This window comes from Bos taurus, chromosome 2, assembly GCF_002263795.3.
Source record: "Bos taurus isolate L1 Dominette 01449 registration number 42190680 breed Hereford chromosome 2, ARS-UCD2.0, whole genome shotgun sequence".
Lineage (NCBI taxonomy): Eukaryota > Metazoa > Chordata > Mammalia > Artiodactyla > Bovidae > Bos > Bos taurus.
In genome coordinates, this window is record NC_037329.1 from 38749217 (window position 1) to 38774809 (window position 25593).

The 25593-nt window shown below is 39.4% G+C and overlaps 1 protein-coding gene across 1 annotated transcript in view; it reads left to right on the forward strand.

Moving 5' to 3' along the window:
• The first annotated feature begins 4138 nt into the window (after positions 1 to 4138).
• Positions 4139 to 25593, forward strand: part of ACVR1C (activin A receptor type 1C) — an 85109-nt gene continuing 63654 nt past the window's right edge. Inside the window, exon 1 of the mRNA NM_001192879.2 lies at positions 4139 to 4443. Within this exon, the coding sequence (NP_001179808.2) occupies positions 4374 to 4443 (70 nt within the window). The 5' untranslated portion in view covers positions 4139 to 4373. The remainder of the gene's footprint in view (positions 4444 to 25593) is intronic.

The following is a 25593-nucleotide window of genomic DNA, read 5'->3' on the forward strand; positions in this document are numbered from 1 at the left end:
TAGGTGTGTTCATGTGCATATACAAATAAAGTCTATTCTTTCAAGTAAAAACTGTGACATATTATAAGGGTGAAACTCTTTTCTTAAAGCATATCAAAAATATTTACAGTTGCCTAATATTTTTACAGTTGCCTAAATATGTACTTTGCCAGCCATTGGAATTTAATATTTGGAGAGTGGTTAACACTTTACTTCAAACCTGCCATAGTACTGATGTTGGAAGAAGAATATGTACTTAGGACAGAGGAAAATGGGATTTGAAGGTGTAGTGTAAAATAATCCTGTAAACTAAGGTATTTAGATTTTTAAATATTAATTTTTTTTGTTGTTGTATCATAGAACGTTGCACCAAGAATTCAAGAGTTCCTGCTTCCTTCATTGGCTGGCCACATATTGACTGGCAAGGCACCTAACAAGTCTTGGCTTCTGTATACTGTGCTTAAGTCAAAACAAACATAATGATCTTTTGCCATTTGAAGAGGATTCATTAGACCAGCACTGTCCTATAGAGACAGAATATGAGTCACATATGTAATTAAAATTTTCTAATAGCTATATTAAAAAGTAATAAGCAATAGGCGAAATTAATTTTAGTAATATATTTTATTTAACCCAATGTTGCAAAATATTATCATTTCAAAATGTAAATAATATAAAAATTATTACTGATACATTTTATATTCTGATTTCATAGCAAGTCTTTGAAATCCAGCATGCATTTTACACTTACAGCACTTGTTCAAGTGGTCACTATTCACATGTGGCTGGCAGATACCACAGTGGGCAATGCACCATTAGGCTAGGAGGAAAATGTTTGTTTAGAAGTTTGTTTAGAATATTGGCATTATTCAGTATCAGACTTCTTAGGATACTAACCTTGCTTTCTTAGAAGATGAGAGTTTTCCAACTTGCAGGGACACTGCTTACAGTATTTAAGAGACTAAATATGTGCAAGGTAAATATCTGACATTAGTGTAATGCCTTAAGCTTTGACAGTATGTTCACATTCACTACCCTTATTAATCCCATTGTCGTTCTGAGAAATAGGGAGGAAAGAAGTTCCATTTACTTTTGAGGAAACAGGCCCCAAACTTTAGGCTCCAAGTCTCATGATCCAATGGTAGATTCCAATCTAGGGTATACTTACCAAATAACAAGCAAGCCAAGTCAGTCAAAATGTAATGTGTCCTAGCATTTTCTTGTCTTTTCTCAAAAAAGCATCTGTTTTGTGGGTGTCTGGAAGGGCTCAGGCTTGTCCCACATCTCCATTTTTTTTTTTTTTTTTTTTTGGATTTGTTTACTTGGATCCAGAGTGAAGGGAGAACAAAGTCACTTTATGCTTACGGATGTTTTGATTCATGCAAAGTGGTGGTGGTGTTTGGGCTGGGTGAGATCCTCAAGACTGTCATTATTATGCAAAGTCCGACAAACATCCCAGCCCCAATACTGTGGTTTCTTCGATTAAGTCAGTTGTATACATCATTTCACCTTCATCAGATGAAGTCTTTCATAGACTTCAGAAAGAACATGCATTATTTAGTGCTAAACTAGATGCAGAAGCAAGTAATATCTCTTACTCTAAAGCAATTAATTTATATGACAACCATTCTTCAAAGAGCCAGCTAACAGCAGCAACAACACCAGTACTGGATTCTTGGCTTTCTTTGCTTTTCAGTTTAAAATAATTCCATTCAGACTGACATATATACACTACTATATATAAAAGAGATAACTAATAAGGACTGATGCTGAAGCTGAATCTCCAATACCCTGGCCACCTGATGCAAAGAGCCAACTTGTTAGAAAAGACCCTGATGCTGGGAACGATTGAAGGCAGTAAGAGAAGGGGATGACAGAGGATGAGATGGTTGGATGGCATCACCGACTTGATGGACATGAATTTGAGCATGTTGCGGGAGCTGGTGATGGACAGGAAAGCCTGGCAGTGCTGCAGTCCATGGGGTCGCAAAGAGTCAGAAACGACGAGTGACTGAACAACAACAATAAGGACCTACTATATAGCACAACGGAGAAGGCAATGGCACCCCACTCCAGTACTCTTGACTGGAAAATCCCATGGACGGAGGAGCCTGGTAGGCCGCAGTCCATGGGGTTGCTAAGAGTTGGACACGACTGAGCGACTTCGCTTTCACTTTTCATTTTCGTGCACTTTTCATTTTGGAGAGGGAAATGGCAACCCACTCCAGTGTTCTTGCCTGGAGAATCCCAGAGACAGAGGAGCCTGGTGGGAGGCCGTCTATGTGGTCGCACAGAGTCGGACACGACTGAAGCGACTTAGCAGCATATAGCACAAGGAATGCTAATCAATAGTCTCTTAAGGCCTATATGGGAAAAAGATTTAAAAAGAGTGGATATATGTATATGTATAATTGATTTCTCCAACACCACAGTTTAAAAGCATCAATTCTTTGGCGCTCAGCTTTCTTCACAGTCCAACACTCACATCCATACATGACCACTGGAAAAACCATAGCCTTGACCAGACGGACCTTTGTTGGCAAAGTAATGTCTCTGCTTTACAATATGCTATCTAGGTTGGTCATAACTTTTCTTCCAAGGAGTAAGCGTCTTTTAATTCCATGGCTGCAGCCACCATCTGCAGTGATTTTGGAGCCCAGAAAAATAAAGTCTGACACTGTTTCCACTGTTTCCCCATCTATTTCCCATGAAGTGATGGGACCAGATGCCATGATCTTCATTTTCTGAATGTTGAGCTTTAAGCCAACTTTTTCACTCTCCTCTTTCACTTTCATCAAGAGGCTTTTTAGTTCCTCTTCACTTTCTGCCATAAGGCTGGTCCATTCTAAAGGAGATCAGCTCTGGATGTTCTTTGGAAGGAATGATGTTAAAGCTGAAACTCCAGTACTTTGGCCACCTCATGCGAAGAGTTGACTCATTGGAAAAGACTGATGCTGGGAGGGATTGGGGGCAGGAGGAAAAGGGGACGACAGAGGATGAGATGGCTGGATGGCACCACCGACTCTATGGATGTGAGTTTGAGTGAACTCCGGGAGATGGTGATGGACAGGGAGGCCTGGCGTGCTGCGATTCATGGGGTCGCAGAGAGTCAGACACTGCTGATCGACTGAACTGAACTGATAATTGATTTACTTTGCTCTACACCGGAAATTAACATAACATTACAAATCAATATACTCTAATAAAAATTTGAAAAAATTCTACTCACTTTAATGTACAGGCTAAATACGTGGATTGAATTTAGGCTAATTATTAATTGGTAAGACTGCCCTTATACTTGCAAACACAATCCACATGGGAAACACTCATTTGATAAGCCCCAGGGATTTAAACAACACTAAAACAAGTTTCTAATATATTACTTTATATCATTCTTCACCTCTCTTTAAACTCTGTGTATGATTCCACTCTGCCCCTTAGTGTTTCAATTACTAAAACTGTAGTTGCTAAAACATCTTCCGTAGGACTTGGTCCTCTACTTCCTTCCAAACCTGGATTACGCACTGCAGACGACCACATCGCGTGGCGCAGGTAGTCTGCCTTCGGGCGCCATTCATAGAAGGATGGGTTGCTAGAGGGAAGGGTTGCTTGAAGGCACCAGATCAGAGAAGAAATTTGTTTAAACCACAGCTACAGGGAACCCAGGCAGTGGGGCAACTGATTATTTCCAGAGTTGGACACAGAGGGCGCCCTTCCACAGAGGCGCGCACAGCCAGGACGTGGCGGAGCCTGGAGCCTGGGTGTTTCAGGGCTCAATCACGTTAGAAAACCTTGAGGGCACTGACGACAAGTGAGTGTCAAGAGACCTGGACGCGTGGATCTACAGTAGGAGACTACAGAGCGGAGCCACCAGGAAGCAACTGCTGCAGGGTTTAAGTTTTCCTAAAGTCTCAGTAGGGCTTTTCCTCCTGTCCCGACCCGCTTCTCAGCGTACCCAGTCCTGGGGACTCCGCGCCACCCCACCATCTTTCTTCCGCTCCGTACCCATCCCCGCCCCGCCTCTGGGCGATCTCACTGCCTCTCCCACGAGCCGCCTTTGCCCGCCTGCTGGGCAGCGCCAGGCCCCGGGCAGCTGCCGGAGAGCCCAGGGGCGGAGGCGCGGCAGGGGCGGGCTCTGTCGCCCCCCCACCCCCCGCCCCTGCCAGCCCGGCTGCGGGGCCAGTGGCTGGAGCCCCGCGCACAGCCAGCCGCGGGGGGCGGGGGATGGGGGAGGCAGGGGAAGGGGACGCCACCGCTGAATAGAGCCAACCGCACACTTCAAAAGGGTGCCGGGCTGCGCTTCCTTTCCGTGCCCCGGGAACTTCAAAGCGGCCCGCGCTGCCCCTGCCGCTCCTCTCCCGGGCCTCGCAGCCCGGGCGCGGCGCCTTGTGGCCATGACCCGAGCGCTCTGCGCCGCGCTCCGCCAGGCTCTTCTGCTCGCCGCCGCCGCCGCACTCTCGGCAGGTACCACAGGCTCCCTTTTCTCCGAGCCCGCGAGGGTGGAAGTCGGGGGCTGTTTGCGGGTGGGCGAGGGACGGGGGAAGAAGGTGCTCCGAGCGAAATGACCTTCCTCGGGGAAGGGTGGGTAGCGCCAGTTGGATTGAGAGGGGCGTGGGATAGGGCTCAGCGTGGGCACCTGACGTCTGATAGCGGGGTAGACAGGTGTTTCGAGGATGAAGCCACTAGGAGGAGGGAAAAAGCTACAGGGACGTGGGGGTATGGTGTTAGGGGGGAGCTGAGGGGAGCTGAGTGACAGATTGGGGGGCAGTTTGCAGCGGAGGGAGTAGGAGAGTGTTTGTGGGTGTGCGCAGGGCTGGGAGTTGGGTGACACCCTGAGTTCACTCTGCTGGGGCTTTAGGGATGCTCTGTGCTGAGCTCCGGAGAGCTGAGCAAGGATGGGGAGACGGTGGTGGGAGGGTAGGGAGTGGTGGTGGCAATTCAGTCTGAGTTTTAAGAGATGAGGGTTACCTCAAAAGCCGCTGATGCCAAGCTCCGTAGGTGGGAGTGGGAGCTTAAATCTGCGTGGTTTGCAAGGCACAGTGCTTTCGAGGTATGATCTTTACTAAGAGTTGCAGGGGAAAAAATGTTCTGGCAAGAGTCCCAGCGTTTATAACAGGTCTGTGCTTTGATAGGCTAAATAGAACCCTCGGCCCAAGCTAGAAATTAAACATTTCTTTATAATGTTGACTAGAAACTGGGGCAAATGCATCTTTTAGTAAAATTATAGTGTGCTATGATGAAAAATCCTTTAACCCTAAAACTCTTTTCATTATAACGTTATTCTGGGTTACGGAGAGACACCAGGAGCAGATTCCTTGCTAACTCATTCTTTAAACATCCCAAAACGACATTTAAAATATTTGCACATAAAAACTACGGTGTTTTTCCGTTGGGCTGTATTTTGTCCAAAGATGATTTTTATGCATTTTTGTGACAATCTGTTTGACATTAATAGCTATACTCCAGGTAGTTTTCATCTTAGCCACATATTGGGGAGAATGTTTTGAATAGTATGATGGCTGTCAAATGCACAGTCAGTGTTTCAGATGGTTTGAGAGACTTACCAAACATTGTATTCAAATGAGAATTTAATTGTTGGAAGTGATCAGTTGATGCAATATGAGGATTAAAACATTTCTTATCTTTGAAAAGGCCAACCTCTTAGGAGAGCGGTTACCCAGAGACTTAGCCAGAAGATGATGTGATAAAGGGAAACATTTGTGTTCAGAGTCAGTAAATTCATCAATGGGAAGAAAAATGGCTAAGGAAAGTCTTTATAAGAAATGGGCAGAAACTCCACTAACTTGGAGTATTCAAAGTGCTCTTGATGATTTAATTGAATTTACACACTTTTACATACACATACACAGTCTGCTGGAGATCACAGTTCTGACTGGGTACCTCTCAAGTTGCCTCTGAAGGCTCTCTGTACACCCTTTTTTATTTCAGGGAACTAATAGTTTTGTTGCAGACATTTAAAGAGTAGACTCAATTATTTTTTAATCTAGCTTGAAAGGTTTATTATGTGACAGAATCTTTAGAAAATTTCGGTGTTTAGAAACACTAGGCATAGCAACATAGGAAAATATGCCCTGCTATGTTCTCAAAAAGGCATGGAAACTTTTGAGATTAAAATGTGAAAAAAATGAAGAAAATAGATCATCCCTTCAAATTTGCTTGTTTCCTGGAAATTAAAAAAAAAAGAAGTGAAAGTTGCTTAGTCTTGTCCAACTCATTGTGACCCCGTGGACTATACAGTCCATGGAATTCTCTGGGTAAGAATACTGGAGTGGGTAGCTGTTCCCTTACTCCACGGAATCTTCCCAACCCAGGGATGGAACCCAGGTCTCCTGTATTGCAGGCAGATTCTTTACTAGCTGAGCCACCAAGGAAGCCCAAGAATATTGGAGTGGGTAGCCTATCCCTTCTCCAGGGGATCTTCCCGACCCAGGAATTTAACTGGGGTCTCCTGAATTGCAGGCAGATTCTTTACTGACTGAGCTATTGGGCAAAGGCTATGGAAAATGCCTGATATGGAGATAATGTGGCAATATAGTAGAAAAGTACTTATCAAAATCGAACTTTTACAGTGAAATTTTCTATGTGGAGTGAAATCAGTTTCAAATCTCTTTAAGAAGCTTTACTTCTCTTTGTGTCCCACAGAAAAAATGTAGATTGTGCATTGCATTTTTGATTCTTGCTTTTATAAAAATCTTTGATTATTTGATAGAGGGATTCAAGGTAATTTATTTCATCTTTTAAATTGTTTTTCTCATGTAGTTACCTTCATTAATTTTGACCTAGTCACTTACAAATTGTACTGTTAATCACATTTACCATCTTTTGAAAACATACATGCCATGATTGACATATGAGAAGTTGCTATTGACACAGTGACATAGCAAAACTGCATGACAGAAAACATCGCTTTCCAATTTGACTCTGCTGAGCACCAGGCCTAGGACTTGAAATATCTGAAAATATTGATGAACCAATAAACCCTTTTTGCTTTGGCTGTTCTCCTCCAGCATCTCTAGCACCTTAGGCGCGTTAAGCCTTGACAGCAGAGTAGAAATCATTGCTCCTTGCTGAGAATCTCAGAGGGTAACTGCTGGTCTGGTAGAAACTTAGAGAAAATGTTTATTGGTCTGGACCGGCTAAAAAAATTAGATTGCTCTGAGTTGCTCTAATTATCTGTTTCTGTGTTCCTTGGTGTTTGATAAGGAAGACCTGACATGATCTCACAACATTTATCGTGTGTACTAAACAACAAATTGCCAGAAAATGTCTTGGGGTTCTCAAATTTGAAGCTGGACCTGGGTATTATACAGATTTACACATTGTATATCCTCTACTTATTTTATGAAAGTCCTTTGTCTTCTAGTTGGAAAGGATTATTAGGCCTCTAGAAGGCTAGGTGCTATTACTCTAAAAGTGAAAAGAGAACTTTCATTTAATAACTTGAGTAGGAGTGGGGGTTTCAGGTGATGTGTTTTGTCTTGTTTTCCCACTTAACAGCAGTTAGCAGTTCCTACTACACATTTTAAGCTGAGCTGAAAGTGAAAGCATTGGACTGACTGAGTTTATCATGCAAAAGATGTCACCTTTGCCTTTCTTTAAGGACAGTCATTTATTGGTTGACTGACACAAATGTAGCAAGAGGCTCCATGGTTCTGAAAAAGAGACTTCTTTGGACTAGAAGCAACTCTGTGCAGGAGTACTTGGGGGCATATTCCTTCATTGTCTCTACTGCCTGGACCCACTGAGAGTTCCTCCGTTTTACTACAAGGATGCAAAAATGAAGTATTTGAGGTGTGAGAGTATGAGAGGAGCAAAGGATGACACCCAGTTTTGACCTAAGCAATAGAAGAGACCATTAAGAGGGGTGAAGCTAACTGCAGGAGCAGTCTGAGGAGGACTGAGACATGGAGGCAGAGAGTTGGAGCTTGGTGTTGGGTATGTTGAGCTTTAAATGTCTATTAAGCACTGAGTGGAGATGTCAAGTAAGCAGTTGGTTGTACTGAGTCTGGAGTTTTGTGGGTATGACTAACCTGAAGCTTAAAAATCTAGAGCCAAAGGCATTTACAGATAAAAGCCACATTAAATAGTCATATACTTAGCAAATCATAGCATGTCCAGTTAAACTGAATTTCAGATAAACAACAAATAATTTTTTAGTTATGTTACAAATATGACATGGGATATACATATATTAAAAATTAATTGCTGTCTAATATCAATTTAGCTTGGCATTCTGTACTTTTATCTGGCAATCTAACACTAAAAAAAATATTGTAGTGAGATGAACTGCTTCAAATATATGAATTCCAAGCCTTTGTATTAGAAAATGTGCCTATTTTCCTGTCGTTGTCTCTTAAAGCTTCTGTTCTTGTTCTGCTGCCATCTCCATAGTATCTCTGAATAGGTCACTTCCAAGCCTTTGAACTGGATGTCTCCATGGCTTAGTCAACAGTGAGGGATACTCAGACTTTCCTGACAGGAAGGAGTACCTTAACATGAAAGAATGTGTGAAAAAGAAGTACTCTCTAGACTCTGTGAATGATTTATTATTATGTGAAAGCAGTTGGTTTTTTTTTTTTTTTTTTAATATGATTGTTACTTTCAAATCCATTTTTAGAGCACACGGGGACTGGTTCTACCCTGGGATACAGAGATTTGAGGATGCTCAAGTCCCTTACATACAACTGTGTAGTATTTGCATATAATCTATGTACATCCTCCCATATACTTTAAATCATCTCTAGATTCCTTATATTAACTAAAACAATGTAAACACTATGTAAATAGTTGTAAGTACAAGGTAAAAACTATGTAAAGAGTTGCTGTGCTTGCATGCTAAATTGCTTTAGTCCTGTCCATCTCTTAGCAACCCTATGGGCTATAGCCTGCCAGGCTTCTCTATTCATGGGGATTTTCCAGGAAAGAATACTGGAGTGGGTTGCCATGCCCTCCTCCAGGGGATCTTCCCAACTCAGGGACTGAACCTGTGTCTCATGTCTCCTGCATTGGTAAGCAGGCTCTTTACCATTAGTGCCATCTAAGAAGCCCACCAACAAATGGCAAATTCGGTTTTTGCTTTTTGGAACTTTCTGGAGGTGGTTGGTTGCATCCACAAATGTGGAACCTATGCATAAGGAGGCCAACTGTATTCTCCTTCTGAAAGAACTCTAGGCGGTAGCTGAGATCAAGCTTGTTGTATTTTTCTTGGCAGAAACTGCATCTCCTATTGTAAATAAGAAAAAGTTAAGGAGAGAGGAGAATGAATAGAGTCACATACGACTTAATAACCTGACACAGTTTGAGGTTCCAGAACATGTTCCTAAGAGAGTGATTTCAAGTCCTTCAGGAGAGGGTCAGGGATATATAAATATCATCCAGAGGCTGTGTAGTTCCCGCTCTAGCTAAGTCTTGACCTGCTACCAAATAATTAGTGTTGGCTTCATTTTGAGATATGTAGGGGAAAAGTATCCTATAAATGATCAACTGTGGGCATGAATCATTAATTAGCTCAAACGGATATGTTCATATGCATATAAGTAGTTTATTTTAATAAATAATCAAACAACAAGATTAATTTTCAGATAAAAAATAGAAAACAGAACTAAACAGGAGAAAAAGGAAAAGATTTAGTAATAGAGTGTGTATTATCTATCATTCTTTAACATTTATATCTGTGTGGCTTTTTTTTTATATTTTTGATTGCTTATGACTTCATATTAAAAATTTTTCACAGCTAGTAGTAAAAAATCTCAAGATTTATCTTTATGTTGTTTAAGAAATTGGAATAATATTGCAATATGTTCATAAGTGATATAGAAATTCCAGATGAATGCACAAGTATATGAATGTACTAAAGCCATCAAATTATATACTTTAGATTGGCAAATTGTATGGAATATTATTTTAATAAAGCTGTTAAAAAGTAGTTTTAATAGTAATAATAATAAGAAGAAGAAATTCCACTTTTGCTAACAGACTTAGGAATACCTGAATACTGTCTCGGTTCAGCTGTGTGTCTCCTCCAGTCTAAGGGGAGTTACTAAGGGGGGCATGTAGAAAATGGAGGCAAAATAAGTCAAGGTAACTTTCTTTGCCACCTGGTACTTTGGCCTTGAATTGTATGATGGAACTCTAATATCCTCCCTTTTTCTAAACTTTAAAAAATTAAATAACCTAGGATAAAGAAAGGAGGTTTGTGATAAGTCAGAATCCTAGATCCTGACACTACAATACCATCAAAGGGTCTTGCAATTCTTGGATGAAGCCAGAGTGATGAAGTGGGGGCCCTCTATCTTCAGTAGCTCATGGTAGTTCAGCCTTCATGGCAGCTCTGACAGGAGTTCCAGGCCGTAATCTCAGGGGTGACTGCTAAGTAGGAGAAAGGCAGTGTCTGTGGAGAAGGGTGGCTGGTTGTGTTCTGTGGTGAAGTGGGTGCTGCCCTTCCCATGCTTGCTGTGAAAAGAAGTAGGAGACAGGGTCGTGACCAAGAGGTCTGTGCCTTTCATGTTCTTTGAAAACTGGATCCCTGAAGCATGTGGGCCTTTTAGTTCCCTGGAACCTGAACAATAATGATCACTCCTCCTTTGCATTTAGGGATCTAGCAAAAAGTAACACAGAGAGAGAGGAGGTGAGTAGGAGTGTGAAAGAGATGAGGAAGACTTTTATTTCCATAGAAGCCAACCCTCCATTATTTTTCACTCTTTTGCCTTATCACGTGGCTCTTGAATTCACCTGCTCTGATTGACCAGCAAGATTCTGTTCTGTCCTGATGCTTCCCTTTTTCTCCTCTAGAATAACTTCCCTCTTCCATTGTTTTCTTCTTCTTATTTAGAGTAGGTATATGAAGATACTGTTTCTTTGGAATTGTTTTAAATTAATCCCCTCAAGAATTCATGGGTGAATCATTCAGTATGACTCAAGAGCTTGGCTTATTATTTTTTTAAAACAATTTAAATGTGTCAGTGACTTAAGCATCCCAAATTAGATCAATCTACTTTTTCATTAAACTTTTCACATCGAGAAAATGATTAGGTTCTCTAATTTTGCAAGTAAAACACATATATTTTCTTCTAATTTGTTTTATCATTTTTGTCTCATGCTAAGGTAAAATGACAGAGATAGATGCCACATCTCTGTATGTTGATTAAGCTCCATGTAAATTTTTCATTCAGTGCCATGATTGAATTAATACTCTGGTCAAAAACCAGATTAGAAAAAAATCTAATCCATCAAGATCTGGACAATGATCATTTTAATGCAAAATGTCTAGTTTCGTAAATGCATGCTTAGTTTAGAGATGTTAATTTAGAGGGTGGTAATCCAGATTAACAGTTTTCAGGAACCAGATTGTTTTAAAACAGAGCCAAAATATATTAAAGAATATTAATTCATCACATATCATAGCTCCATCCCATGACATTTTCCTGGCCTGATCCTCTAGAAATGTGCTTTTTTTTCTCCTTTCTGTTTCCGTTATTGCTCTTCAAGGGTAAAGATCTGCACTGTGAAGCTTTACCTCTCTGAAACCATAGGGAGACTGCATGTGTGTTTAGTCACTCAGTCATGTCCAGCTCTGTGCGAACCCAGAGTAGTAGTCCATCAAGCTCCTCTGTCCATGGGATTTTCCAGGCAAAAATACTGGAGTGGGTTGCCATTCCTCTAGGAGATCTTCCTGACCCAGGGATCGAACCTACGTGTCCTGAATCTCCTGCATTGGCCCTCAAATTCCACTATTTCCAGGAAATAGGCCATTCACGCTAAATTTGAAACACTGAATAAGGAATAATTATATGATTAGCAGAAGATTCCTTAAAGAATAAATGCATAGTTGAATGAACTTTTCTTCCTTTTAAAATCTTTTTCTCCTATAGCTGTTCTCTATAAATATTAGCTCTATTATATTAAAAAGTGTTGCTTTTTTGCATGTAGAAGAAAGTTGACTTTGTTAAAACAGCTGGACTTGAACTCTCCTTTGGATATTATCATTATCATAAAGATTTTCATAGTATTTCCTTATTACTTTTTAATACCAATAGTATTTGTAGTGTCCCATCTTTTGTTGTTGACATTGAGCATTTGAATTTTCTTTCTTTTTACCTTGATCAGTCTAGCTGGAGATTTATCAATTTTATTGATTTCTTTCAAGTGTGTAAAACATATGAGGTTAATAGCACAAAAAACAAGAAGAGGGAAATAGAAGAATATGATAATAAGGTTCTTAGATTAAACTATGATAATTTAAAGGTGCATATTATAAATCTTGTAGTAATAACTAAAAAGGAAGCAGAGATGTAGCTTATAAACTAATATTAGAAATAATATAGATTACTAACAGTCAATTAAACCAAATGAAGGCAAAAATTGAGGAAAAAAAGGAAAGATATAAAAATAAAAAGATAACAGATTTAAACATAACCACATTGATACATAAATTAAGTGTATATGCTCTAAACACTCCAGTTAAAAGATAAGTATGGAAGACTAGATGTAAAACAATACCCAACCATATGTTCTTGTCAAGAAAACCATTTATATACACATAGGTATGTATGTTGGAGAAGGAAATGGCAACCCACTCCAGTATTCTAGCCTAGAGAATCTTGTGGACAGAGGAGCCTAGTGGGCTGCTGTCCATAGGGTTGCACAGAGTCAGATATGACTGAAGCAACTTTGCATGCATGCATGCATTGGAGAAGGAAATGGCAACCCACTGCAGTGTTCTTGCCTGGAGAATCCCAGGGACAGAGGAGCCTGGTGGGCTGCCGTCTATGGGGTCGCACAGAGTCGGACATGACTGAATCGACTTAGCAACAGCAGCAGCAGGTATGTATGTGGGCTTTCCAGGTGGTGCTAGTGGCAAAGAATCCACCCACCAATGCAGGGGACCTAAGAGACGTGGGTTTGATCCCTGGGTCAGGAAGATCCCCTGCAGGAGGGCATGGCAACCCATTCCAGTATTCTTGCTTGGAGAATCCCATGGAAAGAGGAGCCTGGCTGTTACCATAGGGTAACAAAGAGCTGGACATGACTGAAGTGACTTAGCACGCATGCATGTATGTTTGCAGGTGTACATATGTACACATAAAGTTAAGAATATGAAGACGGGAAATCTATAATATGCAGACATTCAGCACCAAAAAGCTGGAGTAACTATATTAACAGTAACAAAATGAAGAGAGAGAGAAACAATAAAAATATTAAGCATAGCTGGGATATCTGTATTAATTTTGAGAGAGTAGATTTTATAGCAAAGAATATCAGCAGTGATAAAGAAAGACATGTCATAATAATAAATATTACCAGGGATAAAGCAAGAGATTTCCTAACAATAAATATACATCAAGAGGACATAATAATCTTAATGTGTTATGTACCCATTAACAAACTTCTCAAATATGTGAAGCAAAACTTTCAAAAACTAAAAAGAAGAATAGCCAAATTCAAATATAAGTTGAAAATATTAACATCCTCTCTCAGTGGTTGATAAAACAAGAAGACAGAAAATCAGTGAAGATAAAGATGATTTGAATCACAACGTTAAGCAACTTGACCTGAATAACGTTTATAGAACACTCCACCTGACAATGGAATACATATTATTTTCAAGTGCACACGGTACATTCTTCAGGTCAGATGCATGTTAGACTCTGAAATAAATAAAAATGAAATTAAAAATAACTAAAATCATACAGATGATGTCTTTTCATCCCCAATGATTTAAATTAGAAGTCAATAACAAAACAATCTGGAAATTCCCAAAATATTTGGAATTTATTCAACACATATATGAATAGCCCACAGATCCCAGAACATCACAAAATATAGAAATTATTCTAAACTCAGTGAAAACAAAAACACAGCATAGCACAATTTATGGATGAGCTGAAGCAGTTGCTGGGAAGGAAGTTTAGAGCTTTAAATACTTATAGCAGAAAAAAAGAAAGGTCTTAAGTGATGACTTAATAAAGGGTCAGCAGACTATGACCCATTGGCTGTCCAACTTGTATATAAAGTTTTATTGAAACACAGCAACACCTATTTATGTATCGTCTATGCTTACTTTTATACAATGATGGCAGAATTAAGTAGCTGCAACAGAGACTGTACAGCCCATGAGACTAAAATATGTACTGTCTGACCCGTTAAGTGGAGAAGGAAATGGCAACCCACTCCAGTATTCTTGCCTAGAGAATCCCGTGAACAGAGGAGCCTGGTGGGCTGCCATCCATAGGGTCACACAGATTCAGACATGACTGAAGCAACTTAGTATGCATGCATGCATTGAAGAAGGAAATGGCAACTCACTGCAGTATTTTTGCCTGGAGAATCCCAGGGACAGAGGAGCCTGGTGGGCTGCCGTCTATTGGGGTCGAGCAGGGTCGGACATGACTGAAGCGACTTAGCAGCAGCAGCAGCAGCAGCAGACCCTTTAGGAAAAAGTCTGTAAACTTTTGATCTAAGGTACCAACTTAAGAAGATAGAATAAAAAGGAATAAATTAAGTTCAAAGTAGGTAGAGGAATGAAATAGTGGTAAGAATACAAAATGATTGAAGGAAAAAAAAAAAAGAAAATCATTAAAACAAATTGTTTTTCATCTGAAAAGTGACCAATATCACTCATAGAGACTGCAAAAATCTTCAACAAAATATCAAGTTGAATTCAACAATATAATAACAGGGTAATACATCACGATCAAGCAGGGTTTATCCTGGGTATGCAAGACTTTTCAATGTTAGGAAATCTAATATTACAATTCATCATTTCAGTAGAGTAAAGAAGAAAAAATATGGCAATATCAATAGATTCATAGAAACCAGATGACAATACTCAACATCAGTAATACAAACTCACCAAACTAAGAATGGAAGTGAACTTCTTAACATGAGAAAGAGCTTTTTCAGAAAACTTAACAGCTGCTGCTGCTGCTGCTGCGTTGCTTCAGTCATGTCCAACTCTGTGCGACCCCATAGACGGTAGCCCACTAGGCTCCCCCGTCCCTGGGATTCTCCAGGCAAGAACACTGGAGTGGGTTGCCATTTCCTTCTCCAATGCATGAAAGTGAAAAGTGAAAGTGAAGTCGGTCAGTTGTGTCCGACTCTTCGTGACCCCATGGACTGCAGCCTACCAGGCTCCTCCATCCATGGGATTTTCCAGGCAAGAGTACTAGAGTAGGGTGCCGTTGCCTTCTCTTGTACTTACCTGTGAAAGACTGGACAGTTCTCACTAAGAGTGAGGACAAGGCAAAGATGTCTGTTCTTACTACTTCTAATCAATACCAAATGGAAAGTCCTAGCCAATACATTAAGATAAGAAAAATGTATATAAGGCATATGAATTACACAGGAATATGTGCAAATTTGTCTATTCACAGATAATTTGATTTTATATATAGAAAATATAAAAGAATCTCCAAAAAAAGTTTTAGAACCAATAAGTTCTTGTTGAAGTTCAAGGTTGCATGATACACTTAATATAAAAAAAATCAATTCTATTTTTATATAACAGTAATGGAAATTTAAAAATTGGAAAAAGGAACCATGTACAGTGGCATCAAAAAATTCATGTAATACTTAGGTGTCAATCTAACACAATATGTGGAAAATCTCTATTTTGGAAAGTATGAAACACAGTTGAAAGAATTTAAAGACCTTAATAAATGGAATGATATACTATATTCTCTGAACTGAAGCTTCAGTGTTGCTCATATGTGAGCTATTTTCAGATAGGTCTGTAGACTCAATGTAATCACAATCAAAATCCCAGCAGGGATTTTTGCAGAATTCACCAAGCTTTAAAAAAATTATGTGCTAAGTCACTTCAGTCATGTCTGACTCTTGGTGACGCTATGGATTGTAGCATGCCAGGCTCCTCTGTCCATGGGATTCTCCAGGCAAGAATACTGGTGTGGGTTGCCATGCCCTCTTCCGGGGAATCTTCCTGGCCCAGAGACTGAACCTGTATCTCTTATCTCTCTTGCATTGGCAGATAGGAATTACATGTAAATGGAAATGAAAACCAAATCTATTTGGAAAAAGAAGAAAAGTGAAATCTTCAGTGCCTGATCCAAGGCTTATAAATCTAGAATAATTAAGATAGTGTGTTGTTGGCAAAAGAAGAGAGGAACATTGATTAATGGAATAGAATAGAGAAACAAGAAATAGGTCTACACATTAATGATCAATTGATTTTTTACAAAAGTGTAAAGGCAATTCAATAGAGAAAGGACATTCTTTTCAACAAATGTTGCTGGAAAAATAGGCAAAAAAAAAAAAAAAAAAGAGAGAGAGAGACAGAGAGAAAAGAACCTCAAAACACGCCTGGCATGGTTGTAATTGTTAAGTCAGAATAGGTCATGAATGTAAAAATAAAATCTAAAACTATAAAAACTTAGAAGAAAAGTTTCTACTCTTGGGTTAGGCAACATTTCTTAGATGCAAGCACCAAAAACATGATCCATAAAAGAAAATATTGATAAATAGGACTGTATCAAAATTTAAAACTTCTATTCCTTGAAAGGTGCAAAAAAGAGAATGAAAAAACAAGCTGAAAGCCAGGAGATAATATTTGCAAGACACATACATATTTTATAAAACACTTAATTCAGAATACATGAAGGATTCTCAGGACTCAATAACAAGGAAACAAAGAACCCAGTAAGAAGCGAGCAAAAGACCTGAACAGGAAGATACCTGAATAGAAATAAGCATACCAAAAAAAATGAGGAAATGCTTATAACCACAATGACATGCCACCACATACCTGTTTCAATGGCTAAAAAACAAAACAACGAACAAACAAAAAGCAAGATGACAATACCAAGTCCTGGCAGGACTGCTAAGTACCTGGAACTCTTAAATATTACTGATAGGAATATAAAATACTACTTTGAAAAACACTGGTAACTTTCTATAAATTTAAAATACACTTTCTATAAAATGTGGTAATCTCACTCCTAAATATTTAGAGAAGAGAAATGAAACTTATTTTATATAAAAATCTATATATTAATATTTCTTACAGAGTTGTTCCTAATCAGCAAAAACTGGGGAAATATGTCCTTTAATTTGTGAATGAATCAACAAACTCAAACCTTCATTCAATGAACTTTCTTTAATTAAAAATTTAAAAAATTTTCTATTTCTGTTTTGTAAGTAATTCATTTGTATCTTTTTTAGATTCCACTTATAAATGATATTATATGATATTTGTCTTTGTTTGACTTACTTCACTTAGTATGATAATCTCTAGGTTCATCCTCATTGAATGACTTGTATGCAACAACATGAATGAATCTCAGATGCCTTAAGTCGAATGTCAGAAGCCAGAATTAAAAGGCTACACATTTATTTAGCGTTCTAGAGAAGGCAAATGTATAAGAACAGAAAACATCGTTTGCCATGGGTTGGGGTAGGGGGGTAGTTTTCTAAAAGGTGTAAGAGGAAATTTGGGGGAGGCATGACTGAGCTGAAGTTGTCAAAACTCAAATCTGTATACTAAAAAGGAGGAATGTTACAGTATGTAAATCATATCTCAATAAACTTGACCTACTTCCCAAATTGGAGGGCATGTAAAGTCAGCAGACAGTTGTTCAAATTGGTTAATCAAGAAAAGCACTGTATTTTTAGATTAATGCCCTAAGATAAGACAATACCCTAAAGCAAAAATAATTAAGAGTAGGTGCCTCTGGAATGTGAGACTGGACAGATCCTTTTCATTTCAATTTTTCCTAACCTACTTTTTTTTTTTTTTAAGTTTAACCACTTGCATCTATAACAACAAAACAACAAATAATTGATTACAAATAATTGATTTACTTTTGTTAACTTCTATTATATAAGTAAGGAGTTTCTGTACACATTAAAATGTTTTTGTGTCTATCATCTTCAGTCTGTAAAATGGCATAGAGAGAAATGAAATCAAATTAGGATAAATAAGTCTATGTTTCATTCATTAGCATGGGTTGAGGATTTTTTTTCTTCTCTTAGGAAATTGCAACTGAGGGTCATTATCCATACACAGATAAAGTCCATTGTAAAAGTGGTATTGCTTACCTGCTTTTTTAGGTTAAAGTATTTGGTTCAACTTGAAAAGTCATTTATCACCTTCAGGAGAGCACTTAGGGGCTGCTTCGGCTCTTTTTGTTGGTTTACCATAGCATTAAGCTTGCTTATGGAGAATTTTGCTTACAGCTGCCATCTATACAAAGAGCCATTAATGCACTAACAAACCTTATTTTGCTGAGTCAGGTTAGAGGTACCCCTTGCTTAATAGAGTGTCATGCACCCAGTGGGCAGTCAGCATTTTCTTGATTGTCTTCTACACACTCAGGGAAAGTCACCATGCTGATTTTGACCCTCTTCTAAGACAAAAGATGAGAGGAAATGTTATAGAAAGATCATCAAGCTAGGCTAGTTTGTTGGTTTATGTCCTGGAGATCAGGTAAGCTTCCAGTATAGAGCAAGGGTCATTATGTGATATTCATGTATCTGAATTTTCAGGGATAGCCTTATTTTCAAATACACTAGCCTATTTTCAGAACACAAATTTAAATTTTTGAACTTGAAAGTAGAATTGCTATAAGCAATGGAGTAACATGGTAGTGCACATGTGGGTGAATACCAGACTCTACGATCAGTGTTTTTTTAAAGGCATATGCAGAAGAGTTGGCTGAAGATATCCCTATGATATCCTCAGTGACTGTCGATGAACTAAGTACTTTAACAGAGTGCGAAGTGATGTTAAAATCTTGTTGTTTCTGACTGCAGCATTAATATGTGTTCATTATAGGAGATTAGGGAAAAGTGTTGGAAAATGTGAAAATCATCGTTTACTTTGATACCTCAAAGACAATCATTATTAATGTTTTGATATATTTCCTCCTAATCCTTATTTCTATGCATATGTATGTAAATTCAGATCATATCCTATATGTTTTATGATTCTACTTTTCATTTGATTTTATGATTCTACTTTTCATTTGATAGAGTAGTGAGCTACTGTAATTAAATGGGCTTCCACCGTGGCTCAGTGGTCAAGAATCTGCCTGCAAAGCAGGAGCTGCAGGAGACTTGGGTTTGATCCCTGGGTCGGGAAGGTCCCCTGGAGGAGAGCGGGGAGACCCGCTCTTGTGTTCTTGCCTGAAAAATCCCACGGATAGAGGAGCCTGGTGGGATACAGTCTATGTGGTTGCAAAGAGTGGGACACAACTGAAGTGACTGAGCACGGTGCTCTAGTTAAATATTATTAAATACAGAATATTATGCCATCATAATATTATGCCATCATAAATATTCAGTCCATTCTGAAGGAGATCAGCCCTGGGATTTCTTTGGAAGGAGTGATGCTAAAGCTGAAACTCCAGTACTTTGGCCACCTCATGCGAAGAGTTGACTCATTGGAAAAGACTCTGATGCTGGGAGGGATAGGGGGCAGGAGGAGAAGGGGATGACAGAGGATGAGATGGCTGGATGGCATCACTGACTGGATGGACGTGAGTCTGAGTGAACTCCGGGAGTTGGTGATGGACAGGGAGGCCTGGCGTGCTATGATTCATGGGGTCACAAAGAGTTGGACACGACTGAGCGACTGATCTGATCTGATCTGATGCCATCATATGTATTATCAAAATTTATTTAAACATTTTGATTTGGAGATATGTAGGTTATTTCCATTTTTTACTTTTGTGAAATAATTCTGCAGTAGAAATTTTAAATAAAATTTTGTTTTTCTGATTATTTCATATAGAGGAAGTGGGAATACAACTGCAAAGATGATAAACATTTTTAGGACTCTTGAGGCAAATATGTCAAATTGTATTCCCTAAAGTTTGTAAATGAAACTCCATCTATGTATAAAGATGAAATGTAATTGATCCCCTCTTTCACTTCTGGGTGTTATAACTTACAAAATAATATTAAATAAAAATTACATCTTTGCTGTATTAATTTTCTGTTTTGATTATTAATGAGATCAAATCTTTTCATGTTTATTGACAGTTTTTCTTTCTCTGTTCATCTACTTCATTCATTTCTCTACTGATATACTTGTCTTTTTCAAATATATTTTGTCAAACTGAAGAAGTCATTGATTCTACTTTTTAGTAGAATCATTTTTGTGAAAAATTTTAGTATAGTTAATTATAGTATTATAATTATAGTTAAGTTTAGTATAATTTTATATAAAATTTGAGAAAAATTTTAGTATAGCAATCAATATGAGAGTTAGGATTCTAGATCCTTCTACTCTTTGATCATGCTCAGATGCCAACGTTTTTTGTTTTTGTTTTTAAGACAAAGAAAGTCTATTTGGAGTTGAAGCTGCTGATTTTATCACGGTAGTGCTGCAGTTTCACCACCAAAGAAAACGTTAATCAAAGCCATAAAGAGTTAAATAGTCACAGTTACATTCAAGGAGTGTGGTTTGGGCTTTGAATGATGAGCTCTGAACAGGTAATAGTCAATAACTTATAATAGCAGGAACTTAATTTTTAGGTTTTTAACATCTGTGTGTCACATGTCTTATATAAAATAGCTCTCTTAATCACCAAACCTTGTGAGATTAGAATTATTGTCCCTGCTTCCCCAGTGCATAGTCATGTTTAGAGAGGTGTAGAGACTTCCTAGGTTATGCAGCTGGTCAGGCGAGTGACTCAGGATTTCAAATACAGATGTGGAGTCTTCTGAAGCAGAGAATCCTCTCCCTACACCTTGCTGAATTCCCACAATGTTAAATCCAAATGAAGAGAGCTACAAAGATAAGGGTTGTTTTTATTATTTTGCTATAGTTTTTTGTTTTGTTTTATACTGGCTTATCATGACAATAGCAGCAAAACTCTGGACAACCTGCCTTAGACTTTCTCTGTTTTTTGGCTTAATATGAGTTGAGCCTTCCAAGGTCCTCTCATTTCTTGTATTTCTTCATTTTTATGTCTTGAAATATATTTGCATAGTTGGAAAAAAGCAAGGAGTTATTTTGTTTAATAATACCTTGATAAACAAAAATGTTAGTTGCTCAGTCATGTCTGACTCTTTGTGATCCCATGAACTGTAGCCTGCCAGGCTCCTCTGTCCATGGAATTCTCCAGGCAAGAATACTGGAGTGGGTTGCCATTCCCTTCTCCAGGGAATCTTACTCACCTAGGGATTGGCCCCAGGTCTTCTATATTGTAGGCAGATTCTTTACCCTCTGAGCAACTATGAAAGCCCAGAAAGAAAACATAATTCCAGAGAAAGCCATGTAACCCACCTTTCATAGAAGCTATGATAACCCCTCAAAGTCTGAGAATTACATATATTTTTAAAATTATGAATTTAAAAATTCCATCTCCCATTCATCAGCTTCCACTCCTACTCAACTTTTTTTAATAGAGGAGCAGATAATGCTGCCCCTTTTATGCCTGTACAGTATAAGTTTTCTTCATAGTATCCAAGCTAAATAAACTTTTCAGTTTTGGGGTCAGTGTGGGAAAGTTGGGATCAGCCCTAAATAAAACTTCCTTTTAAATCACTTGCCCTCCTCTTCCCCTTTCAACTCTTCACTTCTCACTCTATTTTTAGTTAGAGCAGCTTCTTACTTTGTATAGTTTCCTTTTATTTCTAGATTGAGAATTATCTATTCTTTACCATATCTGATCATAGAAATTAAGAAATGTGGATTGTGATAAAAATTTCTGACAAGTGAGCCCTTGAGAACTCTGAAGACTAACTTTTCAATTTTATTTGCTACTTTCATTCCAAATGTGAGGCTGTTTTGTCTCTTTTTCTATCTACCTATTCTTTTAGTCCTGTAGTTTGGTAATTATTAGTTACTCTTTTCTTGATTGATTATTTTTAATTGCCTCCTTTAAATAAACCAGAGCTTCTTTAGCTTTTAAAACTTTACATTTGTGTCAACTTTCTGTGTTTTATTCCATTTTTCACAAATAGATGAAATATGTCTTCTGTTTTCCCTTCATCACCAAATTCTCTGTGATCTTCTCCTACACGATTTCTATCTTTTCAACTTCAGTGAGCTTGAAAACACAAAACTAGGCTTCTACAACTCAGTGGAATTCCAAAGTATAAACTCTGATTTATAAATTCAGTCTTTATCAGAATAATGTAATATTCTTCTGAACAGGTTTCTTTGAGAACTAAGATTCTAATATAACTTTTTTGTTCTTTGGATATGCGTTCATTCACATTGCTCTGTCTCATACTGCCTGGTGGCCATCAATGCATTCACAATAAAGTCATAGAACTTTAGAACTGGGAAGGACAGTGTGTGTATGTGTGTGTGTGTATGTGTGTGTGTGTGTGTGTATTAGTTGCTTAGTCTTGTCTCACTCTTTGTGACTCTCATGAACTGGAGCCCACCAGGTTCCTCTGGCAATGAAATTATCTAGGCAAGAGTACTGGAGTGGGTAGCCATTCTGTTCTCCAAGGGATCTTTCTGACCTAAGGATCGAACCCGATTCTCCTGCATTGCAGGCAGATTCTTTACCGTCTGAGCCACCATTCTTTCTTGGGTGGATCAATTGAGGTCACTGAAGCCTCAAAGTTCATGTTACTAGAGCTAGGATTAACACCCCCATCTCCTAAATACACTGGGCTAAATCAGGACTCTGGGCTATTCTTTTCTTTACATAGGTTTATTTCTCCATGCTTATCACTACAAGATGTTGCTGGAAATCATATCCTTCAGGAGTTGGTTATAATTGGTAATAATCTCATGGAAACAATATTAAAATTATGTGATGTGTTCTGATCAAGACTTCATCATAGATTTGAGAAGCAGTATATTGAACACAGGTCTATTATAATTAAAAAAAAAAAAACCCACTGTCCAATAAAATAGACTTGAAAGTGCAGACTGATCAAATACAGTATTAATATCTGTGTCCCTATAATGGTGGAAGCATTTACACAGTGACTCAATGGCAGGTGAGCATTTGCCTAGGGTGAGCTCATTGAGTTGAGCCCAGAAGGCCCAGCAATTTGTTTTCTGAGCAAAGAAAACAATCAAACACTGGTCTCCTACTATTAGCTTTCTTTGTAGCTTGGGATGCATGGCTTTTATTATTCAGCTTTATTCAGGTTTTTTTTTCTTTTTTTGAACATTTCATATTGAATAGAAACAGCACTATGAATGGTTGCCTCTTCCATTTAAGAGAAAATTCCTGTGTGGATTGTGGCCATTAATCATCAACAAAACAGTTTAGGAACAGGTTGAACACTCTGAGTTCCACTTTTTGATGCACAGTCCACCCCCAGATTGACAGTTTGTATCAGAAAAAGACAAAGAAATGTAACATAATAGCAATTATTTTTCAACATTTGAAAAATTTTAAAGATATCCTTGATCTTTTAAGCCCTGTCTTAGATCTATGATTTATATCCTTACTTACTTGGTTGGTTTTATAATTCCCTTTCTTTTTGAAAATGATGGTAGTAGAAATTGCTTTTTTTCCAATGTTCTTCCTTGGGAAAGCAAAAATTATTTCAATCTTTGATTAAGTCCTAGAATTATTTTTGAGATTTTTACAGGCGGGTGATATCCCCAAATCTAGTAATCAGTATTGTCAAGTATGATTTTATAGGAACATCAACATAACTGCTCAATGGGCAATGGGATCTTACTGAATATGCCAATAAGACTTAAAGGCTTAATTATCAATTTTTCTTTTCTTACAATTTGGAAAAACTTTGCTAGCAGTATTTGGATAGCTGGGATCTTGTGGGGCAAGCAAGAGATTTCTTTTAATAAATTCTGATCTAGCAAGCAGCAGCTTTCAAAGCCCTTTCCCTGGGCTAGGGGTGTGACAGTCAAGGGAATTGGAGAGCAGAAGCCCACTTTTCCAATGGAGAAGCGCATTCAAGTCACCACTGCGTTGATTTGTTTCTAGAAAAGTCGTACTCCCTATACGTATGTATGTTCAGTCCCTCAGTCGTGCTCCACTCTGCGACCCCTTGGACTGTAGCCCGCTGGGCTCCTCTGTCCATGGTCTTCTCCAGGCAAGAAGACTGGAATGGGTTGCCACTTCCTCCTCAGATCCCGCATCTCCTGCATTGCCAGAGTGTTACGGCTTGTGGCTCAGCTGATGAAGAAACCGCCTGCAATGCGGGAGACCTAGGTTCGATCCCTGGATTGGGAAGATCCCCTGGAGACGGGAAAGGCTATCCGCTCCAGTATTCTGGCCTAGAGAATTCCATGGACTAGTCCATGGGGTTCCAAAGAGTAGGACACGACTGAGCGACGTTCACTTTCCTTTTAAGTGTCAAATAACAGAAAACCAAGGATGGCAGATTAACGAGGCTTGAGGAACGCTCTTCAGGAATGGTTCCTGTAAAAAGAAGCCGGCGTCTTCTCTCTGCTGCCGCTAGGTGGCACCCGGGATCCCCGGGAAGGCATCTCTGGACTGAGACTCTCTTGGGAGGCAAGGGGAGAAGCCAGGCTGAGCTGACACAGTCCGGAATTCACTCACGCCAAGGCCCGGCTGACCATCCTTCGTGTCCCGGCGACCCCGGGGAGGACCTGAAAACCCAGCAGGCGAACAGGAGGTGGAAGTTACCGGGCCCTGCGCTGGAGGAGGGCCCAACCCCCAAACTGCAACTCTGGGGAAGGTGACCGAACCTTCCTAGATAGTAGCAGAGTCCAGAGGGGCCTTGGGAGGGTGGTGCTCTGGACGCCAAGATGCTTGGACTGAGAATGGAGTTCCATCTGCGGAGTGGGTGTTACAGGAACATGTTGGTAAAGTGGAGACAAGTTACTTCCCATGTATTTCACCCCACAAGAGGAGCTATTTCCCCACTGTCCAGTGGGTGAGGACTGCTCATGGTTACCCAGGCTGGTGGGACTGACTGGGAGCTAATTTGAGGACTGCGAAGAGAGTGGGGTGGGACAGGTATCCTGAATGGCAGGGGTGTGTGTGGTGGGGGGGGATGGGGGTGGGTGATGGCGGTGGGGGTCGTGGGGAGACTGGGGTTGGTGAAGAATAATTGTGTTCCTCAAGACTTACCTCAAAGAAGCCTCCCTTACCTATCCTCCCCCTCCAGTGCTGAATTAAGAAACATTCAGCCGCTGTGTCCTAATACACTGTATACCACCTCTGGCTCCATTTAGCACACTGTAGTGATGTCCTTTCGGAGAAGGCAATGGCACCCCACTCCAGTACTCTTGCCTGGAAAATCCTATAGGCGGAGGAGCCTGGTAGGCTGCAGTCCATGGGGTCGCAAAGAGTCGGACACGACTGAGCGACTTCACTTTCACTTTTCACGTTAATGCATTGGAGAACGAAATGGCAGTCCACTCCAGTGTTCTTGCCTGGAGAATCGCAGGGACGGGGGACCCTGGTGGGCTGCTGTCTCTGGGGTTGCACAGTCGGATACGACTGTAGCGACTTAGCAGTAGCAGCAGTAATATCCTTTAACACTGCTATTCATTTAGAGAATAGCCTTTTTGCTCTTCTCCCTACCTCTTTCTTACCATGGTGTTTGATACATAGTAAATATTTGTGATGGTTAATTTTACAAGTCAACTAGACTAAACCACGGTACCCAGATTTTTGATCAACCATCAGTATGGATATTGCTGTGAAGTTATTTTTAAGATGAGAT